Here is a 12,665-nt window from a genome sequence, read left to right on the forward strand (position 1 = left end):
TTCTGTAAATTGATCTATCTGTAACTTGAGATTTGAGTTCCCATTATATTACTGCAGCCTGATGAACAAATTAACATTTATGTATCCCGGTATCATCTACTAATTTAAACTGCTGGATGAACAATCTACTACAACTGTAGACTGTAAAGTTTTTCCTTTTGGGTCACCTTTCACCTGTAATCTGATTTGTGCCTCACAACCCTTAGGTACTACAGGCAAGGAGATCTATTATTTATCCATTTTCATAGCTAGAAAAAATAATAGGTGGCATAAGTAGTTTATTTAAATTTATTTTGAAAATCTGATTATAATTTGTTTAGAAATAAAGCATTATTAAAAGAGAAAAGATTTTTAACTTAGGCTTCAAGAAAAGCAAGCCCTTATCACACACATAAACATAGTCTATAAATAAAGATTATGATTTGAAAATTAATGCAGTACACTTAACTTTTTTAACTTTTAATAATTCATTTAAAAGTCTCATCTTTATCCAGATTCCAAATCAGTGGTATTTAGGAAGTGGTATTTTCTTTTGTTTTAATGTTAGTCAAATTAATTTTTTTATGAAGCCTGCATTATCTTTTCATTTATTACATTCTTTAAGGTGTTAACTATATATACATACACATACATACAAATATATTCATATATATTTACATATATTTTTTTGTGTGTATATATATATTTTTTAATTTAAAGGCTTTTAGTCCTGATGGTCGTTGGTTAATAAGTGCTGCAATGGATTGCTCTATTAGGACTTGGGACCTTCCTTCTGGGTGGTAAGTTTATATTTCTAAATCCCTAACCTCTATAAGATTTCTAAGTTATTTTCTTCACATGTGACTTTTACCTATAGTTAATGGGTTATATGCTTTGTCAATGTGACTATATTTGGAGATTTTTCTGACATGACTATATTGTATCCTTGGAGTGTTTTTGATAACTAAACAGCAGGTAGTAGTGTCATGAAACGTAGTAGAAAAATGAAATCTTACTTAGATTTTCTCATCCTGCAAAATTGAGATACAGAAGCAAGTTGCCTAAACCTTAAGAAAGCTCATTTGGCCTTTTTGATTCTCCAAAATAAAGCTCAGACTTTAAGATGGCAAACTTTTATTTTGAGTTTGTTTAGTTCATGCTGAATTTAGTTAAAAGGTCAAACCCCTTAACTTTTCCTTTTTGTGTGTCTCTTCTGTTTCTCTGATGTCATTCTTAAAAGAAGGCATTTTAGATAGTCTTAGTCCTTTTTGTGTTGCTTATAACAGAATATTGAAACTCGGTTATTTCTAAAGAAAAGAAGTTTATTTCTTACACGTTGGGGGATTGAGAAGCCCCGGGTCAAGGGGCCGTATCTGGTGAGAGCCTTTTTGCTAGTGGAGACTCTCCGAAGAGTCGCAAGGTGGTATGGGGTATCACAGAGTAAGGGGGCTGAGCGTGCTTGAGTCTGTCTTCCTCTTCTTATAAAGCCACCAGTTTCCCTTTCATGATAATCCCTTAATCCATGAATGGGTTTATCTGTTAATGAGGACAGAGTCCTCATGATCCAATCACTTCTTAAAGGCACTCCCTCTCAATACCGTGACATTGGGGATTAAGTGTAAACATGAGTTTTGGAGGGGACATTCAAACAATATCTTAAAGTGGTAAAAATGTATGTCTTCGGATTTGGTTAAAACCTGACAAATGTTCAGAAATCTATTTCATGGGTTGAAATTTGCCACTAATCCCGGACTTTAAAGAGAAAACAACCAATTCTGTAAATCATATGAACAGAGGAGACATACAGAATGTGTGTGGGCTTTATTGTTAAAAATTAAGTAGGTATAGATACCATTTAAAATCATATCATTTAACATAGGATTGCTTAGATGACTATGAAGAAAGGAAGAATTATGGGAATAGCAAAACATCTAATTTAACAGTAACATGCCATTAGAGAAAGATAGGTGAGAAAAATGAGAAGGAAGGTGGTACTTTTTAATCTAAAATATTCCTAAATTAAGCTCTGTTCACTTCCTCTTCCTACTCAGGAATTGAATAAGCTCATATATGAAAACAGTTTGACCTTTAGGAGGGAAAAACTCTGACGTCCTCAGTTCCCTTCAACTTTGAAACAGGCCTGAGGCATACCTACCCATCTTGTGTATACACTGGATTTATAAGCACAGCTAACGATTGTCACTAGTGGATCCAGCTTTAATAACCAGGGACCTTTGTCCACAGGTGTGTCTCTTTCACTTAAAATAGAGTGAAGCAAAATCTAATTTATTGACCATATCCTCCTTTGACTTCAGAAAGTTCACTAAAAGTTGGTATTTCTTTAATTAAAAAAAATTTTGTTAAAGACACTATTAGAAATATTAGTGGTCTGTCACTTCTTAGGCTGTTGCTATTTTCTAAAAGTTAATGTTATATAATTTGAATTGCTTTAAAATAAGAAAGTTGTATAAATAGTAGAGTTGGCATAATGCCTTTTTCATTTTCCTTTTTAATAGTTTATATTAGTGGGAGAGATTATTCAGTAGTAGTAAAGTGGCAATGTATTTTAAGTGGTAAATTTGTCTTTGGAATGGAAAAATTAGGATCCGAAAGTAGCATTCAGAGCCACTAACCTTTGACTCAGCATTAGCCTTTTGCTGAATTTATTATATCAGTAAAAAGTTGAACAGATTCAAATCTGATAGCTTTTCAGTTCTAGTATCTTTATTTTTAGGTGAACATAGGCAATTTTAAGTGAATAGAGAGGCATGAAGCTGGGTGTAGCACAAGAGCAAGAAGTGACCACATCGAATTGTTAAAAGGAAATGTAATAAAATCTAAATTGATTGGAGAAAAGTATATTTTTATTAAAGAAAAAAGTTTTTGGTTAACATTTGAAGTGGACCAAATGAGAGAGCTGGAATAACTATCCAGCAACTGCTGCTGCTTAGTAGCAACTAAGCTAAGATTTACAATGTGCTGCTAGGCACTGTATATGCTTTTATTTTTCATATCCTAACAAGTTGTAGGTACTATTACTGTTATTAGTCCCATTTCAAAAATGAGGAAGTGGAGGCTATTTGAGAAATTAAGTGATTTGCCCAAGGCGACATAGTTTATAAATGACAGAGCACAAAATAAGCACAGGAGAAAGAAAGGTTTCTTAACAGTTATGTTATCATCTTTGCTCAGACTGTGTTTGTCTCGTTTTAAGTATGAACTGATTTTGTTGAAAAAAAACATAATTAGTGTGACAGCCTTTGGAAATTACTAGTTCTTCTTTTAATTAAATAATTTGAATAATGAAAACACATTACATAGCCTGGAAAGTGAAGCTATCTATGAGTAAACCTTTGAGTGTATTAACATACAGGTATATCCATCTGGAATTGTGCCTATCTGAAACAAATTGCATGGGTGTTAAACTTTCTTGTAAAGTTTTTTTAAAGTGCTGAAATATTTGTTATGTTTGTAAAATTTTCATAGGAACTGAGTTGAAATTTTTTGTCTCTGAAGTTATCATTCCTCTACCACTACCACCACCTTTTATGTCTGGTTGTTTTTGATCTAATAGAAATTCGGATTGAATTCTTTTTTTTTTTTTTCCCGAGACGAAGTCTTGCTCTGTTGCCCAGGCTAGACAGTGCAACCTCCATCTCCCAGGTTCAAGCAATTCTCCTGCCTCAGCTTCCTGAGCAGCTATGACCACAGGCATGTGCCACCATGCCCGGCTAAAGGTTTTTTTTTTTTTTTTTTTTTTTTAATGGAGTTGGGGTTTCACCATGTGACCAGGCTGATCTCAAACTCCTGACCTCAAGTGATCCACCCACCTCGGCCTCCCAAAGTGCTGGGATTACAGCCGTGAGCCACCGTGCCTGGCCCAGATTGCATTTTTTGAGGGGTGAGAAATACATAAAATTAAATAATCTGAATAGAACTTTTCATTTGTTCTGTCTCACCCAACCCCTACTACTTCCTGAGGAGCATTACGTGAGAAGAATTGGAATAGACATTGTTTTGAATTTCTCACTGAGGCAGAAACATCCCCTTCTACTCCTTAAAGATTTCTGTGGAAGGTGATTTTAGCACTTTGGAAATAGAACATATGGAAGCAGTCTCCATTTGCTCAGAATAATAATCAGAAACAACCTTCTGAATGGTTATGCAGGGCTCAAATCTTGTAAATCTGATCCCTTAGAATAGGAATTGTATTAATATTCTTTGAGAAAAAATTATAAGTACCTGCGACTTATTTTTTAACATTAGCGTGAAACTATATGGTAGTTTTAGGTCTGGGATGAGCCTGTGCATTTATGTTTTATGAACTAATGTGGCAGTGTAGAATAGCTGTGTATGTGGAAACCACCTTCCTCAATTTGGTGGTTTTATATAATGGAAGTCTCATCTACCTACACACCACAGCTGTGGAAATGAAGTTACACAATGAAGTTGACAAGATAATTATAGTATGAAGTAAAATAAGTTTGCTCAAGCAGTAAGCTTTCTTTTTAACAGATAGTTCCTAAACATGTTAGGAGGTTTTACCCTTCACATATGTAAACTTTTGATGAGTAATATTCAGACAAAGGAAATACCTTAAGATTTGAAATTGCCATGTTTTAGGTTTAATCTTTGTATGTGTTAGGATAATATCTTCATCTGTGGATTGTTTGGGTTAAGTGACTTAACATAAATAATTTAATAGTCTATGGCGTAGAATAAGTGCTTCGCAAATGTTTTCTTCTCCCCAGTTCCCTTGATTCCCAATAAAAGCCATTCTTGTGAGCTTTCAAAACAGACTTGAAGAGAAATCAGACAAGTTATTGCTTCCTTCCCCATAATGGACAGTTAAACAGCAGTCGTTTTCCTGAACACACTTTGATGTGTGTGTGTTTGTTTCCGGTGCTTCTAATTGTTGTCTTTTCTTTCCATCTTGCATTCATTGTTTAAGGTTTATATTTTTATTGACTCTTTCAGCAAATTGAGAGAGGCGTTTTACCATGGGCAAGCAACTTAATGTCTCACACTGGACAGTCTTCATTTACATTTGAGCTGCTCACAGTGTGTGTCCCATGAATCACCAATGTAGGCATACTCTGGGTGTTTGTAAGCTATTGCCCTCTTTTTGTGTTTTAGTTTCAGTAGTAGCTTTACTATAATTTATATTGGCTAACAATATAAATTGGGTAGAACTGCTTGGGTGAAAATCCTGACCCAATTGCTTTCTACCTTGAGCGAGTTTTCAAATCCTACTGGACCTCAGTTTTCTGGACTGTATGGTAAGGACGGATCTGCCTTATAGGGTTTGTGAAGATTCGATTAGTTAGCACACTCAAGTGCTGAGGATACTTCCTCACACAGAGCACTAAAAAAGTGTTAATCTTGTTCTTGAAATAATTTGTATTAATGTACATCTGGAACTTGAGTCATTTGTGTGTACCTTCCTATGGATAATATATTGGCTTCAGAAAAGCTGTAATTAAAAACCGCTATACTCTCCTTAAAGCTGTTCTCACTTTTAGCAAGCCTAAGGAGTGTTTCAGCAGGATTCAGATGAGTGTAGGCCTTTCTCTTTGCTTCTTAAATCTACCTCTTTTCACTTCCTGCTACCACCATCCTGGTTATTTTTTTGATTGTTAAATGATTACTACCATACTGTCACCATTCTCTCTGTTCAAATATATTCTGCATTCTTATGGCAAGTTTTCTATGTAAATGAAGATTATGCCACTATCTCCTCTTAAGTGATTAATGACTTTCCATCAATTATAAGACTGAAACAAACTCAGGTGTTTGGTATATAAGACATTGTATGCAGCCTTATGCTTATGCTTAATGGTCCTACCAAACTGCACTCCTCACTTTACACAATTGTATTTTCCCTTGCCTTATCCACCACCTTTCTCTTAGCCAGGAAGTGCTTTCTCTACTAGACACCAATATCCATTGAAATCCTGTCCATTTGTAAAGCTCCTCTCAAACATAAGTGTTCTCTGTGAAGCCTGTTCTGAGTCTTCTACCTGGTTTGTAGTTACTCTCCCTTTCACCCCAACTTGTAAATCCCTTCAGCAGTTTAAAGCTGTGGGGCTAGTTTCCATAAATTGCTTTATGGTTCTTCTCTAGAGACTGAATTTTCATGTGTTTCATGTATAGCATAATTACTTATTTCAAAAACAGGTACAGTTGCTGAAAAGCTTTTTTTTAAAATTAGCATTCTTATTTACATCCATTTTGTTATATTACTTTCTCCTTTTGCCTAAGCTTTTCATTAGTTTCACTGAAGTAACAATAGAATACCAATAATTAGATTTATTTTAAATGTTATGTCTTTAGAATTGTCTCCAGGTCAGTCTACCAAAATTTAGTATTCGAGAAAAAAAGATTTCCTCCTGCTTCCTCCCTGTTGTTGAAACTGCTTCTCCAGTTAGTTAGTCTAGTGAATGTTGTCTTTCTCATTAAGTGAGATTATTTTCACATAGTAACTTAGTTAACAAAGCTATTTATTAGTGGTGACTTTCTGATCGATGCTGGTGATTTAAGAAAAAAAAAACATTTTCTGCATCTCTTATCCCTTGTCTTTTTGGCAAAAATGTTTTTGTGAATTTTATCCTTTTTGGTAGAGTTCAAATACTTTTAACATGTTAATTATTTCTGTAGCCTTATAGACTGCTTTTTGTTGGACTCAGCTCCTCTCAATGTTTCTATGTCTCCTACTGGAGACTTTCTGGCAACTTCCCATGTGGACCACCTTGGAATTTTTCTATGGTAAGTTCTTTCATATGGTTCTGTTTGGGGATGAAGAAGATTGTATTGTCAGAGAGTTAGAGTCACTAAAATTGTCATTTAGGCTGTTTTTAAATTTATTAAATGGAAATGTCACAAGTTAACATAGATTTAATTCACTGTAAGTCTGTGATTGATTCAACGTCTGCTCGATAATGTAGACAGCTTTGCTTCAGTATGTATTCCAAACCACGTGATTGATTTTTATCTGTTATCATATTTGGCTTTTATTTGCGGAAAGAATAAGTGAGTTCTAAAAGTTTAGGAAAAGGAGTCCCCAGTCATGCCATGGTTTTCCTGCCAGTATCCCACAACTACTTTTTGACCTTGGCCAATCACTTCTGAACCTCAGCCTAGTTTGTCTATAAAATAAGGCATAAGTATAAGCAGAATACTTTCTGAGAGATTTATTCTGTTTGCATGACTTTTCGTAACTGTGTAAAGATACTTATGTGATCTTCAAATTTTGATGAACCTGTAAGGGACTATGATTGCTCATAATAAATAGAACATCACCTGGGTTTAGAAAAATTTTGTTTCTTTCCTAACTTTATACATCTATTGGGTAAAAGAAAAAATTGATTTTTTAAAAAAATTAATGATAAAATGTTGTAATTACATTTGAAGATACAAAAGGAATTTTAATATATAATAGAAATAGACCCTGTTCACCTTAATTTGTAAAATGGAGTATCTTAGAATCCATGAGGCTTCAACAATTCAGAAAAGAATAGCTGTGAGCACTCACAGCAGGAGTATGGCCCCTCTCTATAAAGTACTGCTATTAATAACTTGAAACCTGAGATTCTCAATTTTTATTTTCTATTACAGATTCATAAACTGTGGGAAAAAGAACCTGTCCCCTTCTTTGGGACTGGTATCTACATCCTGATTAGTCATCCATGGCCAGGGTGCAGGCTGAGAGGCAGAAATATGGCTACTTAGAGGGCCATTCTAGAGAAGGAGAATCTGTGACCTTTCAGCAACCGCAAGAATATGCAGAGCAAGAATATGCTCAGCATATTCGCATTCTGACTTACTCTCTGAGTTCATCTTTCCTTCTGTTATAATTTACTTAAATAAAGGTTGATATATGTCAAAACAATATATGAAAGTTATTTTACCTTATAAAAGTATTATCTGCTACTGGTCTATCTTTAATATGTTTTTGTACTACGTCAGGAAAGAGACTCAATAATATATTTACACAACTTTGTTATGATGGCATCTATGATGTAAGTCAAGGGGTTTTTAAATTGATACAATCTATCTTTGAGGTCTTTTTTTAACTAATAAAAGTCTGTAGTTAAATTCAATATTGTAGAGTGTTTCTCTGAAGAAACTTTTTATAGTTTTTAAAATATTACTTATGTTTTGATTTTTCAGGTCCAATATTTCCCTGTATTCAGTTGTTTCATTACGGCCACTTCCTGCAGATTATGTCCCTTCAGTAGTAATGCTTCCTGGTACTTGTCAAACCCAAGGTAATTACAAAATTGCAAAGCAATTTTTGAGGTGCAATATTATAAACCTAATATAGGAGATACTGCTACCAAAGGCAAAGTTTAGTGCATTCAATCCAAGTGTTTTTTAACTGATATAAAAGACTTTGAATGACTTCATGAATTTAGGCAAAAATATAATTGATGTGGTATTGATAAGCTATCAAATAGTATACCAGTGAAACAGGTGTTTTGGGTCTAGTGATGGGAGTTTTAGTTATGATAAAATAAGAAAAAGACAGGGATAAGGAAATGAAATAAATGAACAGTTTACAAGGCTGCATTAAGTGAACATGTTATGAAATACAGATGGATTTGAAATGAATTAAGTTGCTTTTATATGATAAAAATCTTTTGTTTTACCTGAAAAAATTTTTTAAGATGTAGAAGTATCAGAAGAAACAGTAGAACCAAGTGATGAAATGATAGAGTATGATTCGCCAGAACAGTTGAATGAGCAATTGGTGACTCTTTCACTTCTTCCTGAATCACGATGGAAAAACCTTCTTAATCTTGATGTTATTAAGGTAATAATTAATACACTTAATAGACCCTAAGCATGCATCCAGAAGCATTTTTATTTTTTTAAGCAGAGAGAACTGCTCCTACTTGAGGGCATTAGAAGAGCAATTAATGTGTAAGATAACACTGACAATGCCATTTAATCAAATATTGTTTAATATGGTGTGATTATCACAAGATACTCATATATATGTCAACTTTGAGAACACTCAGCAGACATTTGGATGTGGCAAAAGTTCATCCTGTAACTACAGAGCTATTGGAAACTGATCTTTTAAAATCCAGCCTCATCACTTTTATATAAGTTTCTGAAATGAGCGGGAACAACTATAGCTGTTATAATGTATTTCTACTGCTAGGCATTTGAGGACTGAAGAAATTCCACTAGGCTTTCATTTTATTAAGTTAACCCCTTATGTCACACCACACCCTGTCAACTACTGAAAGATTTTTAGAACTTGCTGTGTCAGGGCCAGGTACGTAAGTTAACATGAACTAGGTACTAAATAATGTACCTGGAGAGTATGGTGGTGAAGAAAAAACAGCCCCCTTGTCCTTGAGGAATTTATGATTCTGCATGAAAAATGGACAATTATGGTATCGATTAGTATTTTTTTAGAGTATGTTTTATGACTCCCCACTAGTCAGTAGCAAAAACTACTGAAAAGAATACAATAGAGTGAAAAATTTCAGGTTACCTTTTGATCATGAATGCAAGTATTGTTTGGTGAAACTTGAGTTGGTTAGACATACACATACACTAGATCTGTTAGGTGTACTTAAGTCACAATATGGGCTGTGGTAAAAAGTTTAAGGAACACCGACATAAGTAACTAATAAGATGTAATTATCCTTGTAACTAATAACACAAGAAAAGAAATGTGTGTCTTGGGTAAGGAAAGAGAAGTTTTCACATTACATTTCCTCACAGAAGTTAAAATTGCTTCTTTTTATTTGCCAGCTTTTTGAGAGATTAGTCATCAACATAAAGGTGTGCTGTCTAGGAGCATGGGCATGGTATGGAATCTCTTCATCATGCTGTCCACACTGTCAGCTTTAAAGGGAGTACTTTATGAAATAGTTCAAATGCAAGGCATTAATAAGTACAAATGGATTAGTGTGAGGGGAGCAATCAGAATAATGCTGAACTAATTGAACAGAGTTTTGGGGCTACTGTGGTCCTCACTAAGATATAGTTTGTACTGCATAAAATCATATATCAAAACATGAGTGGATTATCTTTATGATGGGAATATGTTAAAACCTCTAATATTTTTATTTTCTGCTGAATAAAAGAAGAGAATGTACCAAGACTATGGTTTACATTTGTCCTGTGGATAACTTCTATTTTTGCTTTTCTTTATAAGACTAGATAATTTGCAGGGCACTATGGAGTTCCTTCAAAGCCTTATGGTTTTAACAAATCAGTGACTGTCCCCTTTCTAACTCAAGAATGGTGAGTTAGAATGGTAACTGTGACTCATAACAGTCTCCACCATCCTAAAGGGCTCTGCTTACGCTACAGTTGGCAGTGCTTTGTCCTGTGTTCATGTGATCATTTTCTTTTATACCATGGCTTCACTTTGGAATAGAAAGTCTCTCTAGGGCTGCATAGCTCCTAAAGAATGGAAGAATAATGTGAGGTGAAATTGTGAGACTTCTTTATTAGGCACTTTCATCAAATGTTCCTGAGAGGTGGGGCATGGTGGTGCATGCCTGTAATCACACTGTTTTGGGAGGCTGAGGCGGGTGATCATTTAAGGTCAGGAGTTCGAGACCAGCCTGGCCAACATGTTGAAACCCCATCTCTACTATAAATTCAAAAATTAGCCAGGCATGTTGGTATGCGCCTGTAATCCCAGCTGTTCTGGAGGCTGAGGCAGGAGAACTGCTTGAACCCAGGAGACAGAGGTTGTAGTGAGCTGAGATCACGCCACTGCACTCCAGCCTGGGCAAAGGAGTGAAACTCCATCTCAAAAAAAAAAAAAAAAAAATATTCCTGAGATACTGATATGTAGCAATGTACTTACCAAAACAAAATTCTTTCAGTGGAAATTCCAGTAGAGTTTTTCCTAATATAATTTTACTAGCATTTGAAATACTTATAAACCAGCAATCGTGTTTTCTTGCATTTTAAAAGCACAGAGTACTAAGGAAAAATTAAAATTCCAACAAAATAGAAGAATTAGAGCTGTACTTTGAAAGATTATCAAATTACTTATAATGTCAGTCTGCTTCTGTCTCCAAAGTTTCTTTGGAGAAAAGTAATTTAAGAAACCCTTTTGTATTAAGCATTTATGTAAATTTTGCTTTTCATCCTGTTTTGTGAAAGAGTTTGTACTTAATACAAAAAGAAATTTAAAATTACTTAACTGTTATATCTTCATGTAAATATTCATATTTCAGGAAAATGAGCTATGTTTGTCTTAGAACTTCTCCTGTGCCCTGTCACTTTTTTTCTGCCTTACCAGCAAGGGTGCTAGAGATCTGCATTGGGAAACCCAGGTTAAGGATAGCTGTGGTATTGGTCAAAAGAGATCGTATTTTAACATTCTTATGTGAAAGAGTTTCATTCCTCTTTTACTTCGTGGTATTTGTTTTAAAATTGATTTGAAATTAAATATTAGAAACTGTTGGCAGGTAATTCCTATTTTTCTTTCTCATTTTCTCTTAATCAGAAAAAGAATAAACCAAAGGAACCACCCAAAGTACCCAAATCAGCACCATTTTTCATTCCAACAATTCCTGGCCTTGTACCCAGATATGCTGCACCTGAACAAAATAATGATCCCCAGCAGGTAAAAAACAAATTAGAACATTCTAAGTATATCGGTTTATGTTTGTATGTGTTTTGTGTACCTCTTTACCAAGACCTAGTTTTACAGATATAGGGTAAATTAATGATACCTTTTAATTACAAACTATGCATTTTTGGGTGATACTTGTATTATTTGAATAATGTGTATTTGTTTTTGTTTAAGTCTAAAGTGGTAAATCTTGGAGTTTTGGCTCAAAAATCAGATTTCTGCTTGAAACTTGAAGAAGGACTGGTAAATAATAAGTGTAAGTTGAATTATAAAATATTTTAACAAATATCTTTAGCTTATTTTACTTTATATGAGGAGAAATTGAAGGAAATATCAGAGTTCTCAGTAGTTAAGATAGTAAAAATCAAAAGGATTGAAATTTTGGTTTTAATTTTAAATAATTTTAGCATTTATATTAAATAAGCCCACTAAGATCAAATGGTATTGATATTATAAAAATCTGTTGAAGATTTTTCATATATCTAATTTATTTTTTGTTGTTTGGAGATAGACATATTTATTGACTACATTTATAATAAGGAGATCCTTCTTGATGTGAATTAAATGTAAAAGTTTTATCATTTTTATAGCAAGTAATTTGCAAGTCTTTTGTTTTTATTTATAATTTGTAATTCAGCAGACTGCTTAGGTAATTTCATATATTCCCAAATTATTTTATTAAAAAGGAAATGTTTTAATCTATCTGTTGTGTTAATATATTTAAATTTTGAAGGCTACAGTCTGTAGCTAATAGTGATTAGCCATAAGAACTGTAATCATTTAAAAAATCCTAGTTACTCTCCTAATAATTTTAACTTATCCTCTTGTTTTGATTCAAATGCTTTTGTTTTCATACCAAGATTACTTGAGTCCACATTAGCAAAAGTCAAAGAATGATACTGATGAGCCCTTGTAAATGACTTGTTATGTTTATGGGGAGACAAAGAAATAAAAACACTGTTGTTTACTATATACTGAAGGATCCAAAAGTGATTAGACTTTTGTCATTGGTGATATTCTTTTTCAGAAAGCTAAAGCATAGTCATTGCAATTCTCAAGTGACTCATAAAAA

General features: G+C 33.8%; 1 protein-coding gene across 1 annotated transcript in view; it reads left to right on the top strand.

Moving 5' to 3' along the window:
• The window catches only part of WDR36 (WD repeat domain 36), a 37,841-nt gene that overhangs the window by 20,159 nt on the left and 5,017 nt on the right, over positions 1-12,665 (top strand). Inside the window, exons 16-21 of the mRNA XM_003899986.5 lie at positions 700-779; positions 6,637-6,744; positions 8,149-8,246; positions 8,646-8,791; positions 11,465-11,584; positions 11,768-11,849. Of these exons, the coding sequence (XP_003900035.4) occupies positions 700-779; positions 6,637-6,744; positions 8,149-8,246; positions 8,646-8,791; positions 11,465-11,584; positions 11,768-11,849 (634 nt within the window). The remainder of the gene's footprint in view (positions 1-699; positions 780-6,636; positions 6,745-8,148; positions 8,247-8,645; positions 8,792-11,464; positions 11,585-11,767; positions 11,850-12,665) is intronic.

The sequence above is a fragment of the Papio anubis genome, chromosome 5 (genome assembly GCF_008728515.1).
Source record: "Papio anubis isolate 15944 chromosome 5, Panubis1.0, whole genome shotgun sequence".
NCBI classification, from domain to species: domain Eukaryota; kingdom Metazoa; phylum Chordata; class Mammalia; order Primates; family Cercopithecidae; genus Papio; species Papio anubis.